Below are 26,679 nucleotides of genomic sequence, written 5' to 3'. Positions count from 1 at the left end.
CCCAGGTGGCTCAGCGGTTTAGCGCCACCTTCAGCCCAGGGCCTGATCCTGGAGACGTGGGATTGAGTCCCACGTTGGGCTCCCTGCATGGAGCCTGCTTCTCCTTTTGCCTGTGTCTCTGCCTCTCATAAATAAATAAATAAATAAAATCTTTAAAAAAAAAAAAAAAAAAAAGGAAATTTGAACACTGCTCTCAGTAACAGAACAAATATACTAAACAATTCGTTAACAACAATCAGATAAAATAGACAAATTCCTAGAAACACAGACTATTAAAAATGCTCAAACAGAAATAGGAAATCTGAATAGATGTATAAGAAGTAAAAAGATTGAACCAAGAATCAAAAACCTTACAAAAGAAATGCCCAAAGCAAGATGGCTTCAGTAGTAAACTTTACCAAACATTTAAAGAAAAATTAACACCAACATTCCTCAAACTCTTCCAAAAAAATTGACAAAGAGGGAAAACTTCCTAACTCATTCTATAAGGCCAGCATTACCTTAATAACAAAACCAGAAAAAGATGTCATAAGAAAACCACATAATAATATCCCTTGGGAATATAAATGCAAAAAAACCTCAACAAAATGCCAGCAAACAGAATCCAGCAGCATTTTGAAGGATTATATACCATGTCCAAATGGAATGTATCCCAGTAATGCAAGGGTGGTTGAACATACAGAATTCTAACAATGTAATACACCACATTAATAGAATAAAGGGAGAAAAAAAACCACATATTCATCCCAATTGATGCAGAAAAATCATTTCACAAAATTCAACACTTCCTTTCATGATAAAAAAAAAAAACACTGAACAAACTAGGAATAAAAGAGAACTTCCTCAGTATGATAAAAGGCATTTATGAAAAACTCACAGTAACATCACACTCAATGGTGAAAGACTGAAAGCTTTCCTCTGGAGATTAGGAAAAGACAAGCATGCCACTTTCCCCATTTCTATTCCGAATTGTTCTGGAAGTTCTAGACAGAACAATTAGGCAAGCAAAAGCAGTAAAAGCCATCCAAATAAGAAAGGAAGAAGTAAACCTCTCTAGTCACAAATGACATGACCTTGTGTATAGAAAATCCTAAAAGATACACCAAAAAATAAACACATTCAGCAAAGTTGCAGAATACAAGATAAGCAGGGATCCCTGTGTGGCTCAGTGGTTTAGCGCCTGCCTTTGGCCCAGGGCGTGATCCTGGAGTCCCGGAATCAAATCCCACATCGGGCTCCTGGCATGGAGCCTGCTTCTCCCTCTGCCTGTGTCTCTGCCTCTCTCTCTCTGTGTGTCTCTCATGAATAAATAAATAAAATATTTTTAAAAAAGAATACAAGCACATAAAAATCGATGTTAGTAAAGAATGATCATAAACTGAAATTAAGGAAACAATTTCAAATAGTGAAAGGGAATAGAGGGGAAGGGAGAAGAAATGGGTGGGAAATATCAGAAAGGAAGACAGAACATGGAAGACTCCTAACTCTGGGAAACGAACTAGGGCTGGTGGAAGGGGAGGAGGGAGGGGGGTGGGGGTGACTGGGTGGCTGGCACTGAGGGGGGCACTTGACGGGATGAGCACTGGGTGTTATTCTGTATGTTGGCAAATTGAACACCAATAAAAAATAAATTTATTATTAAAAAACAATTTCATTTACCAAATTTAATTTACAATAACATCAAAAAGAATAAAAAACTTGGAAATAAATCTAACCAAAGAGAGAAAACGTTTGTATGCTGAAAACTACCGAAGATTGCTAAAAGAAATTAAAGACCTAAATAAATAGAAAGATATCTGGTATTCATGGATTGGAAAACTTAATTTAGCTACAATGGTAATACTCCCAAACTGATCCATAGATTTAATGCAATCCCTATCAAAATCTCAATTGCCTTTTTTGTAGATGTGTAAAACCTTATACTCAAATTCATATATAATTGTAAGGGTTCCCGATACCCAAAACAACCTTGGAAAAGAACAAAGTTAGGGGATCCCTAGGTGGCGCAGCGGTTTAGCGCCTGCCTTTGGCCCAGGGCGCGATCCTGGAGACCCGGGATCGAATCCCGCGTCGAGCTCCCTGCATGGAGCCTGCTTCTCCCTCTGCCTGTGTCTCTGCCTCTCTCTCTCTCTGTGTGACTATCATGAATAAATAAATAAAATCTTAAAAAAAAAAAAAGAACAAAGTTAGAAGACTCACACTTCCTGATATCAAAACTTACTAAAGGCCTATATAACCAAGACAGAGAGGCACCAGGATAAGAATAAACATATAGATCAGTAGCACTAAATTAAGAATCCCTAAATCCATACATCTATGGACAATTGACTGGCTTTTACTGAATAAATTTGACAAATAACATTGCATCTGTTTAAGTAGTGTATATTACTATATTTACATATTGTAATATTATGAACAATTAATATGTCCAAGACCATCTAATGAGGAAAGAATAGTCTCTTTAACAAATGGTGTTCGGACAACTGTATATTCACAGCAAAGGAATGAAACTGGACCCTTACGTCACTCCACATATAAAAATTAAAACAAGCCAAAGATCTAAATATAATAGCCAACACCATAAAACTCTTAGAAAACAAAATAAGAATAAATCTTCATAACCTTGGATTTAGCAATGGTTTCTTAGACGACACCAAAAGCACAAGCAAAAAGGGAGAAAAAAAGATAAATTGGACTTCATCAAAATTAACAACTTCTGTGTATCAAAAGATATATCAAGAGAGTAAAAAGATATCCCACAGAATGGGTAAAATTTCTACTAACCATGTATCTGATAAGGGTATAGTATCCAAAGTATATAAGCTCAACAACAAAACACAAACAATTCAATTAAAAATGAGCCAAGGACAGGCACCTGGCTGTCTCAGTTTGGAGCATGTGACTTTGGATCCCAGAGTTGTGAGTTCAAACCCATGATAGGTATGGAGATTACTTAAAAACAAAATCTTTAAGGGGTGCCTGGGTGGTTCAGCTGGTTAAGTATGGGACTCTTGATTTGGGCTCAGATCATGTGTGATTGAGCCCCATGCTCAGTATGGAGTCTCCTTAAGATTCTCTCTCTCCCCCTACCTCCACCCCCAGTGCCCCCCCCCCCCCACCGCACCATGCTGGTGCCAGCTCACATGCATGTGCTCTCTAAAAAGAAAAAAAAACACGATAATTTTTTTTTAATATTTGAAAAATAAAAAAATAGAGGTGCCTGGGTGGCTCAGTACGTTAAGCATTTGCCTTGGGCTCAGGTCATAATCCCAGGGTCCTAGGATTGAGCCCCATGTCAGGTTCCTTGCTCAGTGGGGAGTCTGCTTCTTCTTTTCTCTCTGCCCCTCCCCCTGCTCATGCTCTCTCTTTCTCTCAAATAAATGAATAAAATATTAATAAAAAATTTTTAAAAATGAGCAAAGGAGTTAAGATTTTATTATTTATTTATTTGAGAAAGAGACAGAACATGGCGGGGGGCAGTGGGGAGGGGCAGAGGGAGAGAATCTCAAGCAGATTCCTGAGCACAAAGCTGTACAGGGCTCTATCTCACAACCTGAGATCATGACCTGAGTAGAAACCAACAGTCAGAGGCTTAACCAACCAAACCATGCAGGTGCCTCAAAGGATTTAAATAGACATTTCTAAAAAAAATAAATAAATAAAATAAATAGACATTTCTCCAAAGATATACAAATGATCAAAAAGCACATGAAAAGACATTCAACATCACTAATCATTTGGGAAATGTAAATCAAAACCACAATGAGATATAACTCCACACTCATTAAGATGGCTACTATTAAAACACAGAAAACAAGTGCTGGCAAGGATGTGGAGAAATGAAAAATGTGTGCACTGCTGGTGGGAACATAAAAAGGGTTGGTGACTATGGAAGACAGTATGGCTGTTTTTCAGAAAGTGAAAAATTATATCACCATAGGATCCATCAATACCACTCCTGGGCATATACCCAAACGGAATTTAAAGCAGAGCCTCAAAGAAATATCTGCATATCCATAAGTCCATAGCAGTATTATTCACAAAAACCAAAAGGTAGAAACAATGCAAATGTCCATAAGCAGATGAAAGGATAAAGAAAATGTGATACATATAGGCAATGGAATACTATTCAGCCTTAAAAAGGAAAGAAATTCTGTCACATACTACAACATGGATGAACCATGAGGACGTTATGCTAAGTGGCATAAATCAGTCACAAATATATAAATTCTCTATTCTTGTCTAAGGAATCTAGAATAGTCAAATTCACAGAAGCATCAAGAGGAATGGCAGTTGCCCGAGACAAGGGGGAGGGGGGAGGGTATTGAGGCGCAGCTGTTTACTTTGTAAAGAGTTTCAGTTTGGGAAGATGAAAAAGTTCTGGAGCTTACTTACACAGTAATGTGATACACTTAACACTATGGAACTAAACTATATAAGATGGTAACTTTTATGCTATATGTATTTTACCACAACTTAAAAGTTTGTTTACAACTGTTAAATAACTTTTTTAAATAAAAAAAAAATGGGCCAAGTACTCAAATAGACATTTCTCCCAAGAAGATGTACAGATGGCTAACAAAAAACATGAGAAGATGCTCCAACATCACTAGTCATCAGGGAAATGCAGATTGAAACCACACAAGATACTGCCTCATACCCACTAGGACATTGATCATTAAAAAAGAAAAGAAGAATTAACGAGGTTGTGGAAAAAGTGAAACCCTCACACACTGGCAGTGGGAAAACATTTTCACCCTTCCTCAAAAAGTTAAGCTCAGAATCCGCATGTGATGGGACTAGTCCATTCCTAGGAATTGAAAAACAGGTGTTCAAACAAAAAAGTTTGCATAAATATTCACAGCAGCACGATTCACAATACCCAGGAGGTTGAACAACCCAAATATCCATCAACAGGTAACTGGATAAACAAAATGTGGTATATCCATGTAATGGAATGTTATCTGGTCCTAAAAAGGAATGAAGTAGGGGCAGCCTGCGTGGCTCAGCGGTTTAGCGCCGCCTTCAGCCCAGGGCATGATCCTAGAGACCGGAGATCAAGTCCCACATCGGGCTCCCTGCAGGAAGCCTGCTTCTCCCTCTGCCTCTCTCTCTCTCTGTGTCTCTCATAAATAAATAAATAAAATCTTCAAAAAAAAAAAAAAAGGAATGAAGTACTGACATATGCTAGAACATGGACAAACCTTGAAGACATATGCAAAGTCAAAGTAGCCACTAAAGGCCACAAATTATATGGCTGAATTCACATTCAATACACAGAAGAGGCAAACCCCCCAAAAAACAGAAAGCAAATTCATGGTTGCCAGAGGCTGGAGGAGGATGAGGCAGAGAATGGGGCAGGACTGCTAATGGGCACAGTGTTCCTTCTGGAGTGATGAAAAGGTTTTGGAAATACAGAGTGGCAATGATTGCACACCATGTGAATATCCTTAATTCCACTAAATTGCACACTTTAAAATGGTTTAAATGGTATGTGATGTGTATTTTACCACAATAAAAAAAATTAATAAGGATGTACAAGACTTGCATGACACAAAGAAAAGACTTGACCTTATCTACACATACAGAACATGACAAGCAACAACTACAGAATGGACTTTCTTTTCAAGCCCACATGAGACATCTACTAAAATTGTCCATCCGAAGAACATGTGCCCACCCCTCTGCCAGCCCCTTTACAGCCTCCCTCTCTGACCAGGGCTGTTCGTGGGGGCCCTAGCAGGCCCCACATTCCTGAGATGCCCACATCCACCTGGCACTCCTCTCAAAAGAGCAGCAGAGTGCAAGGGGAAAAGCACAGAGCCAGGCAAAGCTGCTCCCTTTGAGGGCCCTTGGAGAGCTCGCAGGAACTACAGCCAGGCCCCGGGCTAAGCGCCATCTGCTTAAGTCACAGGAAGTGTATGATGCTGAACTTGAGAGTTAGTGAGGAGACCCTGACACTTAGTGTTGTATTAATTCTCTCAGTTCTCCCCAGGACACTTGTCAGAAAATCACTATACCCACCTCAAAGACACAGAACCTGATACCCAGAGAGTCCCAGCGTCTTGCCCAGCATCACAGAACTTCCACATGGAGGCAAAGATAGGATCTGAAGTTGGGTCTGTCCTAGCTCTTTCTTCACTCTATATGCCCTGAGCTTTCCCAGTTAACTCCAGAACAGACTTGCTGGTCTGTTGTCCCCATGAGTTGATGAAAGATCCCCAACCCAGCAGAGGGGCTCTGGCCACCTCTAAGTCAGCAATGACAGGGCTGTGATGGGTAGGGAGGATGAGGTGATGGGAACACAGAGGGGGAACATGGAGATGGGGGTATCTAGGCTCACAGGGCATGCACACCACCAGCTACACTTACCACCTGAGGGAGGGCAAGGGAGCCCGAAGAGGGGGGTCCCCGGAGCAGATGTAGGAAAGAAGAAGGGGTTACTGAATCACAAGCAATACTGAGAAAGCCCAGGGCTGAGACAGCATAGCCTCATAGCCTGGGGCTCACACTTGTCACTTCACTGTTTGCACGGTGGTGGGTAGGGGTGACAAGAATGCCTCTTGGGGGCGACCTACCATTCGTTGGGTAGGGGCTGCCTGGGGCAAGACATTATAGCAGTCCACATTGAGACTTGCAGGACAGGAGGAGGAAGAACAGGAGATCTTTTAGCAATGCCTGGAGTCGACACAGCTTGTGGGGGGAGGGGCACATCTTACTTAGCAAACCTTAATTGCCCTGTGCCTCAGCTGTTCTCACTGTACTGCTGCGGGTCTTAGGTAGATAAACTAAGATAGGTCCAAGTCTAGAAGCCAAGTTGCCCAACTCCCAAGTCTACTTAAGGAGCCATGGCCAGCAAGCAAGTGTCAGGAGAGGGGAGAAAGGGCAAGCCCCAGGACCAAATGCGGGGGATCAGTGAAAGCACATGCCCCTGTCCAGCCTCCCCAACTCACATGTCCGTGCAGGTCCGTGTTGAGCAGCATCAGAGCACAGGTGAGTGTGTGGATCCCATCTAAATCAGAGATGGTGGCACCCTCAGTGTGAGGACCCAGTCCTCCTCTAAACCCCACCACCCAACTGTCTCCTAACAGAGCCAACCCAGAGGTCTTGGAGATAGGAAGGGCCAGCCACCAGCCAAATGCACCTGGGGGCCCAGGACCTGTGAGAGGCTCACTGCCCCACCCTCAGCACCAGAGTCATTGCCTGTCCCTGGTCAGAACCAACCCCTCCTTCAGAGGGGACCTGAGCACCCTGGCCGTGCTATAGACCACACTCCTGCCTCCTGTGACCAGACTCATCTTGACACTCAGAACCGGGAGTGGCTCTGGGTCCTGGACTATGTCCCTACCATGGCCCATGTTTTCTCCAATAACTGGCCTCATCCCCCATGTCCTGGGACTTGGGTCCAGCCACAGCTAAAGTCCTGCCGCTAAATGGGCTAAGAGGCCTCCACCCAGATCTCCACACCAGGACTCTCACCTCACCAAAAATCAGCATTAGCAATGGGGACTGGGGAGAACAAAAGCGCAAAAGACTAAATCTAGGACAGAGGATTTCCAAGCACAAAGAATGACCACAGGCAAGACATTTGGAAGGACTCTGGTCCAGCAAGCAGACCCCATTTCATGTGCCCTAGTTCCTGTACTCCGTGTTTACTGAGCAGGATAGAAGTGGTCATTGGTGGCGGGGTGAGGGGGGGGTGCGGCTAGGAGGAAGCTGGGGCCCCTCTGGAGCAGCAGGCAGGGCAGGCAGAGGGCGTACCTTCCGAGGTGCTGTCCTCTGGGTTGCATTGACAGTACCGGCGAGAGAAGTGGGTAAGGACCCGCTCACGCTCCTGTGTCTCCCCCATCAGTGGGAAGGCCTTCAGGAAGGTTCTGGAGGACAATTCAAGGATGGTGAAGACCTCCTAGAGTCCCTAAGTCAGTAATGATCCTCACCCAGGTCAGGAATCCTGCCGCCCCTCACCCCAGCCTCAGGTACCACATAAACCCGCTGGAGTGGCCCAGGGCTCCATTGCCCCAGCATCTGGGCTGAGGAGGACACCCTGGCTGCCAGGACAGCTTCTAGAGGGTGGAGGCTAGGGGGCTTTAGAATTTCAGCCCTCAATGCCCTCCAAAACATAGGCAGGGGACAGAGTGTGAAGAGTAAAGACAGATGAACACCTCGGCGAGGCCATCAGCTCTTGTTCAGGATAAATGCCCACTTCTCTCTCCCTCCTCTCTGGCCACACCTGCCCTTCAGGCTGTCCTCCTCAGTCACTGCTGCTCCTCACTGAATGTGCCACCAGCCGAGCCCCAGGCCCCCACTCCGGCCTCCCTAACTCTTCCCCCATCCCGAGTCTGAACTGTCAAAGTTTCAATGGCTTGTTCTTCACTCCTTATCTCAAACCCTCCTCTCCTCTGCCCTCATCATATACCTGGGACACTCACAGCAGCCTCCAGACAGGTGCACCACTGCACCTCCCCAGTACATCCTCCCTAGAGACACTAGGCGGCATTTCTGAACACACATGCAGTTGAGACTCACCCTTGCTTAAAACCGATCATTGGCTCCCCAGAGCACTCAGGATAACAGCCAAGAATCTCATGTTCTGGCCTTCCCAGAACATATTCCCACCTCCCTCCTGTCCCTCCAACCTCACCCCCACCTGCCTTCCACACCAGATTTACACCCTGTACAGGACAGGCACTTTCACTGTGCCATGCCCCTGGGCAAGCTCTGACCTCCTCTTCTGGCCCACTTCAAAAGCCACTGGCTCTCAGGGACTCTGGGAGTTGATCCCAAAACCACAGGGGCTGGAAGATGGGGCCTAGGCACACCTCTTCTTGGGAAGAAAACCTACAAACTGAGCAAATTTAAGTATCTATCTGTCCAAGGTACATGAGACTAGTTCATTCCTAATTTTGCTATGGTTCATTTGGTTTCTGGAAAGCCCACTTTATGTTCTCATGCTGCTCCTAAGGCACTCTGGGACCTGTGAACCCCTCTCGGCCAGCTCTTCCCTTCTGAGGCCTCCCAAGGCATCCAAAACTACAGACCACGCTCTTCATCAATCCTAGACAGTCAACTGCTCATCAATCCTAGACAGTCAACTGCCACCCAAAAACACACCATCTGCCATCTAAGTTCCCCCCTTCCCTGCCCTGGTCTCTCCTGTTTCCTGTTCTCTTCCTCCAATCTGGCACCCAGCTCTGCACCTCCCTTCTCTAACCACACTCCATGAGGACTTTTAAAAATCCATCCCCCAAATAAATAAACAAACAAACAAACAAACAAAAATCCATCCCGCATCCCAGCCTTGACCTGTCCTACCTACAAGCCATCCATCCCAGCTCCCACTTCCCATTCCAAACACCCCTTCCCCAGGGGTCCTCACCAATCCCCAATCCAACACACCTACCACCAAACTCTCAGCGGCCCCCAGAATCAGACTCACCACCACCTACCCTCTACCCTGCACTTTGGTACCACCAATCCCTCTACCTAATCCTCTGGATGACCCCTCACATCAATTTTGCCTCTAGCCTCACTGCCCACCTCAGGGCTGTCCTCTCTCACCAAACCCTCTTCAGAAGCCTGCACATCTCCAGATCAAAGGCCATCAGCACTACCCCTCAAACTACTGCTTTATATCTAGCACCTTCTGTGGCTCCCCAGTGCCTGTACAGTTGAGCCTATCTACTAGGATGGCAAATAAGTCTCCAGCGTCATATCCAGGCCTCTGATCGTGACCTGACTCACCGAACATCTCCAACCCATCCTCATCCCAATGCAAACTTCAGACCCAGCTCAGGATAGAGCATCTTGCAGCAGACCAACATTTACCCTGAGACTCTGAGATAAGCCCGACAGAATACAGTTCTCTGAAGCTTTCAGGAAGCCCCTGATGCCACAAAGACCACAGGGCCAGAATTGTTGAGAGGAAAGAGCTGAGGTGAGGGGTTCATCTACAGTTGCTTTTTCCTTGAGGGCACTGCTAATTTGGGGGAAAGGCAAGAGGCAGAACACTTGGTGGCTTCACAGAGCTGAAGACACAGACCTAGAGACCTGGGGAGCTATGGCTATACACCCAGTTTTCCCTTTGAGACATTGGCCAAATTCTGAAGATGTGAAGGGCAGGACGTTAAGAAGCTAAGTAAAAAGCCTCTGAGAAGTAGAGGGACTGGGGTTGTTGTGTTTTGTTTTATTGACACTCTTGCCAGATTGAGGAAATGCAATCAGGATTCAGGACCCACCAAAGGGAGAGGCCCCAGTGAACACACTAGGCTTCTAGCAGAAAACTGTGCAGGCCTCCACCCTGTGATGAGGGATCCCGGAGTTTACCAAACTTTGGTGCAGCCTTTCCTCAGCTCAACTGTGGTCAGATTAGGAGTGCACCCCCTGCCCTCTTCTAACTGCCTAGCAAAGGACAAGGTAAACGCTCGCTGGAAGAATATATAATAATCTAGAACCTCTCTAATTCTATACAAAATGCACAGCATCCAATAAAAAAAAAATTGGTAAGCATGCAGAGAGACAGGACAGGATATATGATGGAAAACCAAAAGAAGAACAAGAGACAAGAGAAACAGATACAGATGATTCAATGATCCAGACATTGGGATAACCAAGTTGGAAATAAGGACTTTGAAATAACTAGGATTAATATGTTCACAAAGAGAGGGGAAAGGTGGAGCAAACAAGTGAAAAGATGAGTAACTCCTCCAGAGAATTAGAATCATTTTTTTTTGTTTTTTTTTTTTAATTTAACAAAATGAAAATTCTAGAATGGAAAAATGTAATAACAAACAGTAAAAACTCAATAAGTGGATTTGACAGCATATTAGACACAGAAAACAAAGTAAGTGAACTAAAAGCTGGTCAAGAGAAAATATCCCAAGTGAAGTAAAGAAGAAAGAATGGAAATACATATTTTTAAAGTGTAAGAGAAGTGGGACACAATGAGATCTATCATTTGGGGACCACCCCCTACTTAGCTCAGAGATTGCTGTACCCCCACACCCCCAGGGCTGCAGCCTGCTGTGGGCCCTGCCTCCAAGGGCTGCTACACACCAAGCTGCACTCCATTCTACACCTTCCACTCCCTGGGGCCTGTACCTGACCCTCCTGAAGACTACTGTCTGCTTCCAAACACCACAAGGACCTGAGATCAAATCCCAGTTTAGCCATCTCCTCCCTCAGTGACTGCAGGAAATCAATCACTTTACCCAATAGCTGGTTCTTTATCTGTGAGCAGCAACAGATAGCAACCTACAGGGGTATGGTTAGGATGAAGTCTGGCAGGGTGTGTAAAAACCTATTGCCTCTAGCAAACAGGCAGTGCTCAATACAAACCAGCCCTTGCTCTTCCCCTCCCAAAACTTCAAGACCACGTTCCCACTTTCATATCCTCAGCCCACCACATGGCCGGCACTCACTGAGTTGCTGGACCACTGCTGTGCTCATGCCCTTCTCCATAGCCTTCCCAGGGAGTGTTAAGAGACTTGCCCAAGGTTGCACAGCAAGCTTATGACAGAGCTGTCCTGAGAATCCAGATGTGTGGCCCGTACCACCTGTGGACACCGCCCCATCCCAGCCCCACTGACCTGAGCGCTCGGTCCAGAGTCAGGCCTGAGAAGTCGAAGAAGCTGAGATACTCCCCGGCCACCAGCCTGCTGAACTCATTGCTGTCAGGAGAGCAGGAGGTGTCCATCAGAAGCAGGCACAGCAAGCAACAGGGGCACATAGGCAGTGACCCTGGGGCACTCTGACCTACCCACCCAACCTGCCCGGCCCTTAAGCTGCCTCCCTGTGTTGGTCAATTGGGCTCTGACAGTTCATCCTTGGGTTGGAGGATCAGGAAGTCTTCCTAAAGGAAATGACATCTCTGTAAACACCTAGAGGAAAGTAAGGGCCAGTGAGGTGATGGGAGTAGGTGGAGAGATGATGCAGTGTCCCCCGTAGAGGAAACTGTACAACATGTCCAAGCAGCTATCAGCAGAGCCATGTGGCCAGAGCAAGAGATGAGGTAGGGAGCAAGTCCTGAGGGCCAAGGGGGAAGGATCAGTAGTGCTCAGGAAGGGTGTGAAGTTGAGTGAGCCCGTCAGAACACCACCTGCTGAGGGGAGGCCCCTGGGGGCTGCAGCAGCTGTCCCAGAAGAGATGGAGAGTTTGGAGAGGAGAGAGATTTCGGAGACAGAATCCACAGCTGATGGAATGGTGCAGCACGTGACACAGGAGATGGGCCTGGGAGGAGGTGTCAGAGCCAGACATCAGGTGGTGCTGCATGTACCCACGGGAGAGACATCAGTTGGCTAATGACTTGGAGGAAGGGGAGGAGTCTAAGCAAGAGGAGGGTGCAGACCCAGGACAGAGATCAGAGGAAGCCCCCCCCCCATTTTTTAAAAGATTTTATTTATTCATGAGAGATACAGGGAGAGAGGCAGAGACATAGACAGAGAAAGAAGCAGGCTCCGCACAGGGAGCCTGATGCAGGACTCCACCCCTAGACCAGGATCATGCCCTGAGCCGAAGGCAGATGCTCAACCACTGAGCCACCCAGGAGTCCCAGAGGAAGCCTCTCTTAAAGGCAGAAGCAAACTGAGGAAAGAGAAGGAGCCACTGAAGGAGTCTAAGAAACAGCAGCCAGAAAGAGCTGGGGGGGTACAGTGTCCCAGAGGCCAAGACAGAGTGATTCAAGATGAGAGTTATGAATTCTTGTTCGAAAAGAGAAATTTCCCCCTGAACTGACCCAAGCCCCAAGCTCTCCCTCCCATTGACAGGAGACATGGGCCTGGAGAAATAGGGTAAGGGTGACATAACTCCATGGGGACACCAAATCCAAATCGTGGAAAATTCTTCCTGACAATCAGCTCTGTTTCTTCAACAGATATATGGCCTTAAGAAAAAGGAAGCAGTCTGGAAGACTATTAATTAAGAGACTTACAAAGAAAAAAAGAGAGACTCAAGAGACATATTGGCCAAATGTAAAGCATAGGCCTTGTATACATCTTGGTATGAAGAAGCATTTGAGACAGAAAATTAAACTTAAGACTAAATGTTAGGGCAGCCCCAGGGGCTTAGTGGTTTGGTGCTGCCTTCAGCCCAGGGCGTGATCCTGGAGACCGGGGATCGAGTCCCATGTCGGGCTCCCCGCGTGGATCCTGCTTCTCCCTCTGCCTGTGTCTCTGCCTCTCTCTCTCTCTCTCTCTCTCTCGCTCTCGCTCTCTGTGTGTTTCTCATGAATAAATAAATAAATAAAAATGTTTTTAAAAGACTAAATGTTAGAGATTCTATGGAATTTGGGCTAGTTCTGCTTAAAAAAATTATAATGGAATTATGATTATATTTAAAAATCCTTATCAGGGGCACCTGGGTGACTCAAGTCAGTTAAGCATCTGACTTTGGCTCAAGTAATGATCTCAGGATCCTGGGATCGGCTGTATCAGGCTCCCTGCTCAGGAGGAAGCCTGCTTCTCCTTCTCCCTCTGTCTGCTACTCCCCCTGCTTGTGCACTCTCTCTCTCTAATAAATAAAATATTTGAAAAAATAAAAAAAATAAAAATCCTTATCAGTTAGAGACACATACTAAAGTATTTATGGATCAAATGATAGAATGCCTAAAATATGCCTTAAAATATTCCAGCAAAATGGGGGGGGGTAGTGGATGTTGTTAACTTTGGAGCTAAGTAATGGGTACATGGAGGTTTAATATATTATTTTCTCTGGTTTTGTGTATGGTTGAAATTTGCATAATAAGATTTTTAATTAAGGGAAAAGAGAGGAGTAGGGTATGTCTACAATGTTGAAGACAGGTAAGTTGAGGTCTGGTGGCAGGCACCAGATTCAGAAGGCAGAGGATAGGGGAGAAGCTTGCCCCAGGCGGCTGAAGAGAATATGGAGAGGGGGACTGGACGAAGGCCACCCAAGGCAGAAAACATGAGAATTCTGGCTGCCAAGAGGCTGGGGGAAGAAGTGCAGCTGACGAAGAATTTCTGTTTGCATATGGGAGAGACTTAAGTGCAGTGAAGTGCTTGCAGACACTCTTGCAGAGAAGGAGGAAGGCTGGGAGGGTGCAGATGCACCCTAACCTGGGCACCCGGAGAACATCGTTAGGTTGGGGGTGGGGGGCGCACCCCAGTGGGAAAGGTCAGGCTTCCCAGTCAAGATGTGACATCTGCACTGGGGCCGGGAGGCTGGCCTCAGCAAGGTGGAGGCTGAGAAGGGTAGAGAAGGAAGGAGGGAGAGAAACTAGGGAAGGATCCCCAAGTGGAGCTGGCCTCAGCTTCTCAGTCAGCTCCAACCTGGAGCCGAGGGTCTGGATGGCCCCTTTGCCTCCAGATCTATGACTGCCTCCCCTTCTCAGAGCCTAAGCATGGGTATGGGAGGCCCTCTGGAGGAAGGGCTAAGGCAGGTGGCCATGCTGACAATCAGAAAGGCTCCCGGTGGGAGTGCCTGGGAAGCTCAGGTAGTTAAGCATCTGCCTTCTGCTCAGGTTATGGATGGAGCCTGCTCACCAGGAAGCCTGCTTCTCCTTCCTCTGCCCCTGCCCTTCTTCTCTCTCTCAAATAAATAAATAAAATCTTTTAAAAAATGCTCAGGGTGTGCCAGCTGATTCCCCCAGTCTGAGAGTCCCCGCCTGCCCCCTCCATCCACCCAGGACTCCCATCTGGCTAGTTCCCATTCCCTAGTCCCAAGGCCAGGGTTGCTTTGGTGGCTTCAGCGCTCTTAGCCAGTCCCAACAGACTGAGAGTGGGGCTTAATAAGGGCCAGGAACCCCTTCCCAGTGCCCGGTTCCCAGGCAGTACCAGTCCAGGCCCAGGGTCTCCTCTCCTTTCCCTGCCCCACTGCTCTGTCCTCACTGCCATCATCACGGTCCCATAACAACAAGCCACATTGTACTCCCCAGCCCCAAGGGATCATCCAGCCACCAGCTCCCCTCCCTGAGAGTATGGGCCTTCGCCCAGGCAGCCCAGAAAGGAAACAGATGTAGGGCAAGGCCAGGAATGAGGACAGTGGCAGGAGGAGGAGCTCTTGGGAACTACTGGCACCCCCCACCCCAAGCACCAGGCACCCTTGACAGTAGTCACCTACACCTCCCTCAGGCTGAGGAAGACACTGGGTTTGCCTGGGGTGAGGGGTACATAAGACAACTCACTTCTTGCCTAGCTGCCGGGCGACGTCACAGCGCTGAAAGCCCTCAAGGTGGTAGAGGCGACGGGCCAGCCGGCGAGCAGCTTCACTGACCCCCTGGCACCCATTGGCCAGCGGGTCTGTGCTGCCAGGCTCCAGACCCTCCGAGCTGCTAAGTTCTGAGTCCGAGTCTGAAAAGCCATCCTTTAGGCTGGGGTCACTGCATAAGGAAGGTAGGGGTGGAGAGAAGGGGTCAGAGGCCCAGGAGGGAAAGTGGGAGGTCTCCCCAGGCCTCTGAAAACCTACCCAGGGGCCAGAGTAGGGGAAGAAGCTCCATTGCACCAAGTCAGACTTTTAGAGGAGCCCCTAAATGAGATCACTAGAAGCTACACAATCCACACAGCACAGCTCCCTGGCCCCACTAGGGTTGGAAAGGGCTGGAAGAGCAGAATGGAACCTCAGGACCAGGGTGGGAAATCTGGGTGCAGAGGCAGGACACAATGACCTTGCAGAGGGCTTGTTCACTTTGGGCACTGGGTTACCCTAACCTGCTTTGTCTCCTCTGGGTCTGTTTCCCCATCTGCTCAATGGTTCTCCTGGTTCCCAGCCTAGGCTCTGCTCACCTGGCTGAGTTCAGCAACTTGTCTGTGTCCTCCTCCTCCTCCTCCTCCTCCTCCTCCTCGTCCCCACCTGGACCCTGGGGTCCATCTTCATGGAAGCCATTGGGCACGGCTGTGAGAGACAGGCGGCTCAGAACATTCTCTGATCGGCTACTGGAGATGGAGCGCCGTAGGGGGCTGCCCAGCTCCCCATCACCACCAGCTGCTCCCATGTCCCCCTCAGGCCCCATTTCCCCAGTGCCCAAGCCAGCCCCTGGCTCAGGGCTATCGCGGGCCCGCTGCTGGATGAGAGGTGTCAGGGGGGCCTCGAAGCTGACGCAGCTGTCACTCTCATCCGTGAGGCTCAGCACGTCCAGGGAGTCAAGGCTGCTATACTGGGTGCCCCTCAGCAGCTCCGACTCCACAATCTTCTCAAACGTGGCACTGAAGCCATCCCGCACATCTGGCTCTCCGGGGCCACCCAGCCTGTGGAATGCAAGGACCAGTCACTATCCTGCCATGGGGACCCCTTTACGGTGGTAGGACTGCACCAATCCCATCTGGGAGCTCCATAGGGGCAGGAGCAGGCATGGATTGTGTCCTGTCTATTCTTTCAGCTAATACTTACTGAGCACTAGGTAGCAGGTGCTGGGCTGGGTACTAGGGTACAGCAATGACAAAGACAGGTGTGGTCCTACCCAGTGCCCACCCTATACTTGGCCCATAGTAGGCAGCATTCGTCTAAGTGAATGAATGGGAGGCGTCTTCCTCCACTGTGGCCCAGGGGCCACTGCCTCCAGGCTTCCCAGAGCCATGTAGATATCCCCCATCACAACCACAGTAATGCTGAGTCAAAATTTTGCCATCCCCACAGCCTGAGAGGCTCTCAGCTTGGCCAACCACACCACGGCTCTCAGGCCTGGCCTTCACATCACCTTATCAGGGAACATGAGGAAGACAAGGGCACATCAGCTACCTTGCTAGCCCCCTCATTGTTCTCCATCCTCAGGTTATCTCCTCACTTCCTCCCAGCCCCCATCAGTGTATCATACTGTGTGTCCCCTGGTTTGCCATCTGTTCCCCAGTCCCACCCCCCACCCCCATCAAGGCCAGGGAACACCCAGCACACAGTGTTTAGTAAACTGTGCCGAATGGTGCATGAGGCGAACACACAGATGTCTGTCAGCCCCCTGGCGTACCACACTGCCAAGACCACAGCAAGGCCCTGTCCTGTTCCTGCAAGAGGCCTTTGAGCTGGCAGTTCCTGTGCCACAGTGCTCTTCCCCCAAGCTGAAGCTCTCTTTCCTCATCCCTTTCTTCCTGAGGTCTGCCCAGAACACCCTATTTATAACTGGGACCAGCCTCCAAACACCTCAGCCCTTTTTCCAAAGCACTTACCCTCCTTCCCACATACTACATAATTATCACTTTTATGATTTATTATCTATCTCCCCTCTAGACCATAAGCTCCATGAGAGTAGGAATTTTTATGTATTCTGTTCACGGATATATCCATAGTACCTAGAATAAAGCATCACACAGAGATAAACCGAGGCAGCCCGGGAGGCTTCTTATGCACTGAGGAGATGGACAGGAAGCAGAGAAGACAGGTAAGGAGGAGGACACACTGAAACAGAGCAAGACCAAGAGAGATGGGGCAAAAGAGAGACAAGAAGAAAGGGAGGGAGGGGAAGAAAAATAAGACAAGAAATAGATGAGAAAAAGAAACAGAAAGGAAGAGAGACAGAGAGAGAGAGAGACAGAGACAGTGAGAGGAAGAGACACAAAGAAAGAAGCAGGGTGAGCCTCAGCCCACCCACTCTGGCTCATTTTGGATAAATCAAGGTCCACCATTTACAAAGATGTGCACCCCACTCTCCCACTGAGGATCAGAGACCCCCTGCTTCTCCTTAACCCCCATGGCCCAGGAGAGAGAGAGGTGTGTTTGGAGGACTGTGAAGTACCCCCTCCCCGCAAACACCTCCTTGGACCTCAGTCTAAGATGTGGTCCTAGTGTGTTCCCTGGAGAAGCATACTGACCTGAGAGAGATAAAGCTGGAGTCACAGCCAGCTGCCTTCTGCCCAGTTCCAGCAGGAGCTGAGACCACAGCCTCAGTAGGCCTTCTCTTGCTGGAGAAGGAAGTGGAAATGGGGGGGCGGGCAGGAATCTAAGTGGCAGGAAGCCTGGCAGTGTGCTGGGGTAGAGCTACCTCTGACCTCCAGGAAGAAGGCAGGGAAGAGAAGGGTCATTGTTCAAGTTACCAGAGCAGATGCCGAAATCTGCCCAGCAAAGGGACCTCTGTGAGGCCTGTGCTAGGTCTCAGAGACACCTGAATAATACTGATCTCTGCCCTTGGGGAGCTTTCATCTCATCCTCCCCCCCCATTATCTCCCACCCTGTCATGCACCTGAGCAGACCTGAGAGGTGGTTCTGAGAGGGGCTTGAAGACCATTAGCCCAATCTCCAAACTTCCATCTGCCCCTTCAGCCATCCCAAATAAACATGCCACCTAAACACAAACAGTATGCTCCAAGAAGCCCCAGACCTTTGTCTGCACCCCACTGCCAGCCCAGTGGCTGCCCTAGGACCTGTCTGGATGGAACACTCATGGCCATGGGATACGTGGTACACACAGGCACCGGACCTCACACACTCACATTCCTAGCCACAGAGCTAGCCACACTCAGCCCTAGACATGCAGACCCAAGTGTGTACCCATGAATGCACAAGCCAGGCACACACCACCCCTCCCACACACACACACAACCACACAGACCCATGCACATCAACATGTTCACACATTCCTATACCAAAACAATTCACAGGCCAGACATACGTATGCATGCCACTTAGATTTCTGCCCACCTCCCCACCCCACCCCCAACCATGCATGCCACCTATGCACACTTGCTTGTCCTGGCCAGGGCTTGCCACTGTACACACTAGAACTTTTATATACTTTCTTTTCTCAGTCCACCCTGAGGTCTTTTAGACATTCCCCTGTCCCATCTGTCCCCACCTTATCCAACTAGTACCTCCAAAACATCAGGTCTCTCTCCCTCCTGCTGAGGTTCATAGAAATGGCCCTGTAACTCCAGTAAATAGGACTGAAGTGAGATTCCTGGTAAGACCTCCAGAGGGCACTCAAGTGAGGGGTAGCTTGCAGGGATTAATTCACAAAGCCTACTCTTCTGAGGTCAGTTACTGAACTGGAAGATCTTCATCTCCATTGAAACAGAGAGATGGGCCAGATGACCTTCCACATCAAAGCATTTTGGAACTCTACTGCCCAATCTGGGATGGAGGGTATTTGGCCCTCCAACCACACACGGAAACAGCCCATGATGGTTTAGGGAGCTTTGGGGGGGGGTGTGGGGGCACAACAGTCCCACTAGCCTTTGAATTCTAATGGCTCTATCCTTCTAAAACACCCAGAAGCTGGGCAAAACAGGGACATGAAATTCTCAGGAGGAGAAAAACAAGAACCAAAGAGGCTACCTGGCTAGACCCAGGCCACATGGCATTGGAGCAGCCAAATGTAGTGAGCCCCTAACCCAAGACACCCACTTACCCCAGCTGAGGATCCTCAGTGTCCAGACAGAAATTCCTGGGAGCATTGTCCCCCTCTGCCAGCCCACCAACCCTCCAGGCCCTGGACTCTGCAGAATCTTCTAGAGTATTTGAGTCTGGCCCCAGGACTGGGCCATTGGTGAAGGAAAGGCCAAGGCTGAGGCCACGAAGGGCCATGTCTGGGCCCTGCATGGACTCCTCAGTGTCCACTAGAGTGCCCCTCATCTCATGCCCTGGGCTGTTATAGCTACTGTTCAGGTCCTGACTGTGTGTCATTCCATTCTGGACTCCAGGTTCTTCCTCAGGCTCCAGGCTGGGGTCCCAGGCAGTACCACCTTCCCCAGATGGAAGCTTATCCTCTTCCATGGCAGCCACTGCTTCCTCCCTGTGTTGAATGTTCCTAGGACTCCCCACGACCTGAAGGCAAATGAAGAGATGAAGAGGTGAGTAGGGCAGGTGCTGAGGGGTGGAAAGCCCAGCAGCACCAGTACCAGGCAGCCTGCCTGGGGACAGGAGGGTGGCGGAGATAATCTTCTCAGGACCTCCTAGCTGGAATATGGGTTCAGGCTGTGGCATCCTCAGGCAGTGGCCCTGCTCAGGCCAGCCCCACTCACTTCTCCCCTGACCTGCAGTCACACTTGTGTGCCCCAGTCCTGCCTTCCTGTTACCCCTTAGGTGTCTCTGCTGTGCCTTCAAGAATCCACCAAAACCTTGTGATAAAAATCCAGGTTAGGAGGAACTAGGGAAGGGTCTAGGACCTCTCCAAACCCTGTCCCTTTCCTGCTGGTGTATGAGGTAGACAAAACTTCAGGCTGACAGCAGCCAGTCCCCTTGTCTCTTTCCATGTTCTCATCCTGACTCCAGGAGCCAGACAAGAATGAATCTGTGGGTAAATGGAGGGAAATGAGTGGGGGATGTCTTTAAAGGGAGATTTAAGAGAGGAGGCAAGGAAGCCAATGAAGTGCAGCCTCATCAAAACCAGACTCCAGCCCAGAGAAACCAACCTGCGGCCCCCGGGCCGCCATCCCCAGGCCCAGAGTGAGGCGCTGTCCAGGGTGCTAGGTGGGTGAGGTACCACCCTGGACCATCACCTAGAGTCAGCCTGCCTTAGCTGCCAGGCACCCAAAGTCCTGGCTTGGCAAGAACAGAGGAGGGAGCCTGGGGTTCTCCCCCTTAAGGGTGCCCCCGGAGCTTGCCCAGCCTTGAGGAGGGATGTCATGAAGCATTCTGGGGAGAGCACCGGAAGAGGAACTGGGCCCTGTTCTGCCCAACTCACTGTGTGACCCCATGTGGGTCCAGGTTGGGCCTCCTTGCCTCCCCTGCCAGACTACCCCCACTCCCTTCTGCACTGCTTTGGGTCTTTACCTCCTCTTAAAATGAGGAGATCCATTTTACCTGCCATCTCCACCCCTGCCCCCTTTTAAAACTGATCAAAACCAGCCCACATTTCTGAGAGGCTTCCTGCCTGATCTAATCCCAAATGAGAGGACAGGTGCAATGGGCTGCATTCTGGCTCCCCCCAACCTTCTCTCTTTCTCTCTGTCCCTGGCCCCACCCAGTGTAGGATATTTCTGCATCACTCCACCTCACCCATGACTTTTGTGACCAAGGATACAGACCAGCCCCTCCAAACAACTTCCTTCCTTCCTTTTTTGGGTCTCAGCTTCCCCTAAATCCCCCAGGCTCTTCTGAAGAAAGGGTCTGGAGGGTTCAGGAGAGTCTGGAGGAGAGGAACTGGTCAGCCTTCTGGGCTGCAGCAGAACAAGTTGCAAGCACAGCAATAAGAATTTAAGTGAGACCCATCCTGCCTATTCTTGCTTGGTCTTAAGTGTTACCTGAGGGACTTGATAAAATAGATTATGAGGCCTTCCCCCAAAGCTCCTAAACCAGAGTCTACAGGGATCAGATATAGTAATCTGTTATTCTTTTTAAATGTTTGGGAAACAATGAGTTAGACTCCAAGAGGAACTTCCCATTTAGAGAAATGAGCCTGGATAGGAAGGTCAGTCTACTCCTCTGGGGACTTCCAGGCCCTTGAGGGGAGATCTGCTAACACTGGACCACTTAAGATTCATTTAAACCTCAGTTTTCACATATGGAGAAAAGAGGGCAGGATAGACAGGGATCTGGGGCCTCAGTCCACCCACCCTGAGCATTAATCCTAGGGTTTTGAAGACTGCACGAGTATAAGATTTTACTTAAAAAACAACAAACAAAAACAAAACACAAGAAAACAATGACAACAAAAAACTTCTACAGATTAAAAAAAAATGTAAAGAACCAGTGAGAGAATATCTGGGCCTGGATCCTAGGACACCGGGGACCCCAAGGGGCTCAGCACTATGTGAGGGTTTCTTTCTGGTCTGCCCTAAATCCCTGCTGCTGCAGTTGCTATTTCAATCTGTTCCCTCCGGTTATGGACTCAGAGGGGGAAGAACAGGAGGTCATCTCCTCAATTGAGACTTCTTGGGGGTGGGGAGGAGCGTTTCTAAAGGAAAGAGGAGGGATGGGGATTTTTGGCTTGCTGCCTGAGTTCTAGTCCTCTGGCCTGATTTCTAGTCCAGGGAACTGGATGCCCATTGGATCTGGGGCACAGGACTCCAACCCAACTCCACCAGGGTGCCTCAAGCTCCCACACCCACACATGGAAGCCAAGCCTGGCAGGACGGAGTGCCTCCCCCTTTGGTCAGGGCTCCGTCTGAGGTTACAGTGAAGCCTGAGATTTGAAAGCATAAGCGGGGGGGTCCCTGGGTGGCTCAGTGGTTTGGCGCCTGCCTTTGGCCCAGGGCGCCGTCCTGGAGTCCCAGGATCGAGTCCCACGTCGAGCTCCCAGCATGGAGCCTGCTTCTCCCTCTGCCTGTGTCTCTGCCCCCCTCTCTCTCTCTCTGTCTATCATGAATAAATAAAATTTTTTTTAAAATAATGAAAGCATAAGCGGTTTCCCCATATGCTCATTCTACACCAACCCCAAACCAAGGTTATGAACAAATCAAGGACATCTTGGGAGGCCCCGACCTCATCCCTCAACTTCCAGCAGCTGCCTCGGGCTGGCTCCAGCCTTACCTGCCCTGCCTTGTCGTCCTGCAGCTGAGAATGGAATAGAGGTTCTGCCAACACCGGGCACTGGGTAGTGTCCTCAGTTTCTGGGGGTGGGCAGACAAGGGGCAGCATTGAGCTCCACTCTGGGCAGGGGGCCCAGAGTCCTTGCCTGGGCTGAGGGCCAGATGAGCCCAGTAATAGCTGAGCCAGGACACCCCCTCTCTTTCTGATCCCAAAAGAGAGATGCATAAAGGGGGGCTTCAGGTCAGAGGTATGAAACAATACCCTAAAATTCCACTCTGAACCATCATGGGCCCTGAGATGTATCACTGTCTTTGGCCTTTATGAACCCATCTGCACAATGGGAGCATCACCTCTGCTCTCCTTCTCCAGGGTTGGTAGGAGAACTTGAGGTCATGAATGTAAAGAAAGCAGAAGTCCAAGGAAGAACAAACTGGTAGAGATCAAGGGAAAAGGCACCTAAGGTCTACTCTTTCTACCACTACATTTGACAAATGGGGATACTGAGGTACAGAACCAGGAAAGGCTGTGCCCAAGGTCACACAGTTGAGGAGCTGGCTCTAGAACTCAGGAACAGCTTCCTTCGTACCTGGATGGACTGGAGGCACAGAATGAGGCCCCAGTTTCCCATGCCCTCTGTCAGGTCCTCCCATAAAATCAGGGGCTCAAATCTTCAACCAGGAGACTCTACCCAAAACAGTGACCCAGCCCCCTCCAGCCTTGGGGCAAGAGCAAGAGAGGAAGTACAGCTGGGCCACAGGGCACTGATCCTAAGAAGCCTACAAATGACAGGCTGGCACTGGTTAGATCCCCTGCATTCTCTCTCAGCATAAGCCAGGCCCTGCCCCATGCAGGGGCTCCTGCTACCCATTGCCCTTGAGAGGACCTTGGGCTCAGTGACATCTTTTTCAGCTCCAACTAAGGTACACCCGTGATGATAATGGAAAACTGGCAGGGCTAGGGCTAAATGCCAAACTAGTCACTTTCCGGGTGTCAGCTCTTTCAAGACAACTTTGTCCCCCTCCTCACTCTCCCCATGGCAGCTAGTATGAACTGGGAACACACAAATCACATTAACTTTCTCTCACTCATAACTGTCCAATAGGTCCCACTGCCCTTCGATGATAATTCATTCTCCTTAGCATGGCCTAAAAAGGCCTTGTCTAAGCTGGTTCACTGCCCTCTCCCCATCCCCCACCCCATCAGCCACAATGGCCTTCTTTCTGCTCCCTGAGCTCATTCCCACCTCAGGGCCTTTGCACCAGCTGTACCCTTGGCCTAGAATGCTCTTTCCCTAGATCTCTAAATGACTGCCTCTCCTGTCAGGGCTCAACTCCAATGCCGCCTCCTCAGAGAGGCCCTCTCTCACCACCCTGCACTCTCACACTCCTCCACCGAGCATCGGACCTGCTAAGCATCACTTAGCAGAACTGAAACTCCCTTTTCTATTTGCTTCCTTATTTCCTGCCCATCTCCCTCAGTAGGATGTCAGTTCAGGAGGGTGAGGGCTAGGTCACATTCACCATCTCCCCCAGAGCCCAACACCAAGCCTGGCAAACAGTGGGCACTGTTTTAAATATTTGATGAATAACCTGGGGATTATTATCATCATCACTGTTGTAGGCAGGAGCCAAGCAAGATTGAGGAAGAGGCTTAGGGTTGCAAGGCTGGAAAGTGGCAAGGCTGAGATTCTGCTTGGAACGACATTGGATTGTCATAGAAGTACCTTGTATGGTGACTTCCATGCAGAGATCCAAGCCAGGGACTGTGGGAAGCCCAAGGAAAGGTCTGGAGAAGGGGGCCCAGCAAGGAGGGTTCCAGGACCCGATATGCTCTATTAGAGGGGAGAGGGCATGGGTACTGATGCCTGTGTGCATGTCTGTGAGCAAGTATATGGTGCAGGCATTTCTGGGCACATACAACATGCATGCATGCACATGCACACACACACACAAAGGGAGCTGGGCAGCCACTCATGAGGCAGACCCCTAGGTGATGGAGTAGAGATGAGGAGCCTACAGGCCAAGGGGCAAGGTTCAGGCCAGATAGCCCGACATCAGTGAGGCGCTGGGATTAAAATCATTCTGCTTCAGAAGAAGCCAGGAGCAAGAAAGGGACAACTCAGTGCTCCACTGGGGAAGATAGGCACCCCCAGTCACCACAGCCACACCCGGTAGCATCAGATGGCCAGGTGGGTTTGGGAGGAGATGGGGGAATACAGGTCCACGTGGTGGAAATGGGGACACAGGATGCAGAGCTGAGATGGTGCTGGGTACTACCCAGGACAGGCAAAATCTAAGAGCCTGTGGGATGTCCAAGGGGGGGGCAGTGGGATCAGAGAAAAATCATTCTGGGTGTCATTATAGAGGCAAATCTGAGACTTGGGTTTAGCTTCCAATGTGCTAGCAGAGTTTGGACAAATGAAGCCCCTCTCTGGCCTCATTTCCCCATATCATATATGTTCGAGATTTCTAACTATTTCCAAGTCTTAGACTTTGGGCCTTTGATGGCGCTGCGGATCCCACCCAGACTCTCACATATGTGCACAACATTTTGAGTATTTTTGATAGGCTCAGGGACCCCTAAAGCCCATCCATATGCCTTGGGCATGAACTCCACAAATGGGACAGTCTTCAAAAGACCTCCCATGTCTGACACTGGACACTCGCAGAGAGTTCCATAAGGGCTTCTTGCAAGACAAAGAAAATGCTGGAAGCCTTTCATGGTCAGAGCTATTCCCTGCCCCTTGGGAGCCCATTCTGGACACCCTTGTCAATCCCACTGCCCTTCCCCAAATTCCTACTATGCAGACTTCCTTAGCACATGGGCTGGGATTATGACACACACATACACATACACAAATAGTTAAATAAGATGATCAGTGAAAAGAGCTGGCATGTAGTGAGTGCTCAGAATAGACTTGGGCCAGGTATACCCCACACCATTCGCAGGGCCCAGGTTAGGTTCCAGGACACTCCAGGAAAGTGCCAGACCACTGACATCAAGGACAGCAGGAAGTTCACAGGCAGACCCCTCGGTGGGACCCCGGCCCCCCATGCTCTCCATGCTCCCCCAAAGTCTATGCCAGCCAAGGAGCCTCGAGGTCAGAGCTCTAAGCACTGTCTCTAGGCTTAGACCAGTCGGGGTGCGTGTCTGCCTCTTCAATGTCCCCAACTACTCAGGGCAAAGGGTGTAACTGGGAGAATATGAAGGGGTTGTCTACCCAGGAGCCTTGGGAACTTCCCTGCCTCCATTCCCCAAGGTGACCCTAATCCCACCAAACCCACTTGGTCTTCCCAACTTGGAGCACCTCATACAGCAACCAGTGCCTCAAACTGGAGTCCAGGACAGTGAGTCAGGGTCCTAACTGTACAGTCAGAGAGGCTTGCCTTCATATCCCAGCTCTGCTACTCACCAGTTGTGTCACCTCAAGAAAGTTGCCTAAAGTTGGACTGAAGGAAGTGGTGTGGATGCAGTGCTCAGCCCAGAGCTGGGCACAGTGCTCAGGGAAGGGCAGCAGCTCTTGCTTCCCAGAACCCTTCTCAGGCCTGCAGGGGGAAGGGCTGGCTGCCACACTGGGGATGGAATGCACAGGAGAGAAGCACAGGACATTCAGTGGGCCCTGCAGACATTTGTCCATGGCAGGCTGTCAAGTGGCTTCTGAGGCAAGGGCTTCAGGGGCCCAGCCTGAGGATAGAAGAAGGAGAAAGGCACCCTTGGGGCCCAGAAGGTGGGCCAGAGAGAGTGCCCTACCCTTTCCTGAGGCAGATGGGGACCCTAACAGTCCTGACCCCACCAACACTCCCACTCCCACCGCAGGTCAGTCTCCCTCCTAGTTTCCATCTCAAGGGAGAAGAGAAACACTAGTTACAGGACAAGGGCCAGGGCCCTGGGCTTCCCTTCAAAAGTTCCTGAAGGCCCAAGCCCTTCAGGTGGTACCAAACCAGAGGCTAGTATGGAGCCCAGCATCACGCCGCTTTCTTATGCTCAGTTTGGCCCTTGGGGAACCAAGCTTTGCCTTGGGTCATAGGCATCTGGAAGGCCTTCTCTTTCTCACGGTTGAGGAGACAGAGGTCCCCAGGGCTGGGTGCATATTTGCATCTTCTCTGCATGTACTCTTCAGCCTGCTGGGACTTTCAGGGCCCCTGGGCCCAATTCTGCAAAGGTCATTCCTTGACATCTTCTGACTTGATTCTCTCCCTACCCCCCAGCACTTGGCACCTTCCTTTGCTTAGTATTTGCATACATGGGCATGCTGGTTTGGAGGGCTTTCAACACTGCTGCAACTCCTGTCTGCTGTCAAATCCCAAATCATGTTTATAGCTGGGGACTCTACCT

At 49.5% G+C, this 26,679-nt stretch overlaps 1 protein-coding gene across 12 annotated transcripts in view; it reads right to left on the bottom strand.

Annotated features, from left to right (window-relative positions):
* Positions 1-26,679, bottom strand: part of PSD2 (pleckstrin and Sec7 domain containing 2) — a 143,175-nt gene that overhangs the window by 15,585 nt on the left and 100,911 nt on the right. For 7 of the 12 annotated variants that reach the window (XM_072826081.1, XM_072826083.1, XM_072826085.1 and 4 more), the window contains 7 exons: positions 19,283-19,698; positions 17,751-17,840; positions 15,735-16,196; positions 15,137-15,331; positions 11,586-11,666; positions 7,762-7,874; positions 6,952-7,012 (listed from right to left, as the gene is read on the bottom strand). In XM_072826081.1, the coding sequence (XP_072682182.1) occupies positions 6,952-7,012; positions 7,762-7,874; positions 11,586-11,666; positions 15,137-15,331; positions 15,735-16,196; positions 17,751-17,840; positions 19,283-19,647 (1,367 nt within the window). In that variant the 5' untranslated portion in view covers positions 19,648-19,698. The remainder of the gene's footprint in view (positions 1-6,951; positions 7,013-7,761; positions 7,875-11,585; positions 11,667-15,136; positions 15,332-15,734; positions 16,197-17,750; positions 17,841-19,282; positions 19,699-26,679) is intronic. The other 5 variants (XR_012031084.1, XR_012031085.1, XM_072826086.1 and 2 more) reach the window with 2 other exon arrangements.

The sequence above is a fragment of the Canis lupus genome, chromosome 5, assembly GCF_048164855.1.
Source record: "Canis lupus baileyi chromosome 5, mCanLup2.hap1, whole genome shotgun sequence".
Taxonomy (NCBI): domain Eukaryota; kingdom Metazoa; phylum Chordata; class Mammalia; order Carnivora; family Canidae; genus Canis; species Canis lupus.
This window is presented reverse-complemented; position numbering and strand designations above follow the sequence as displayed.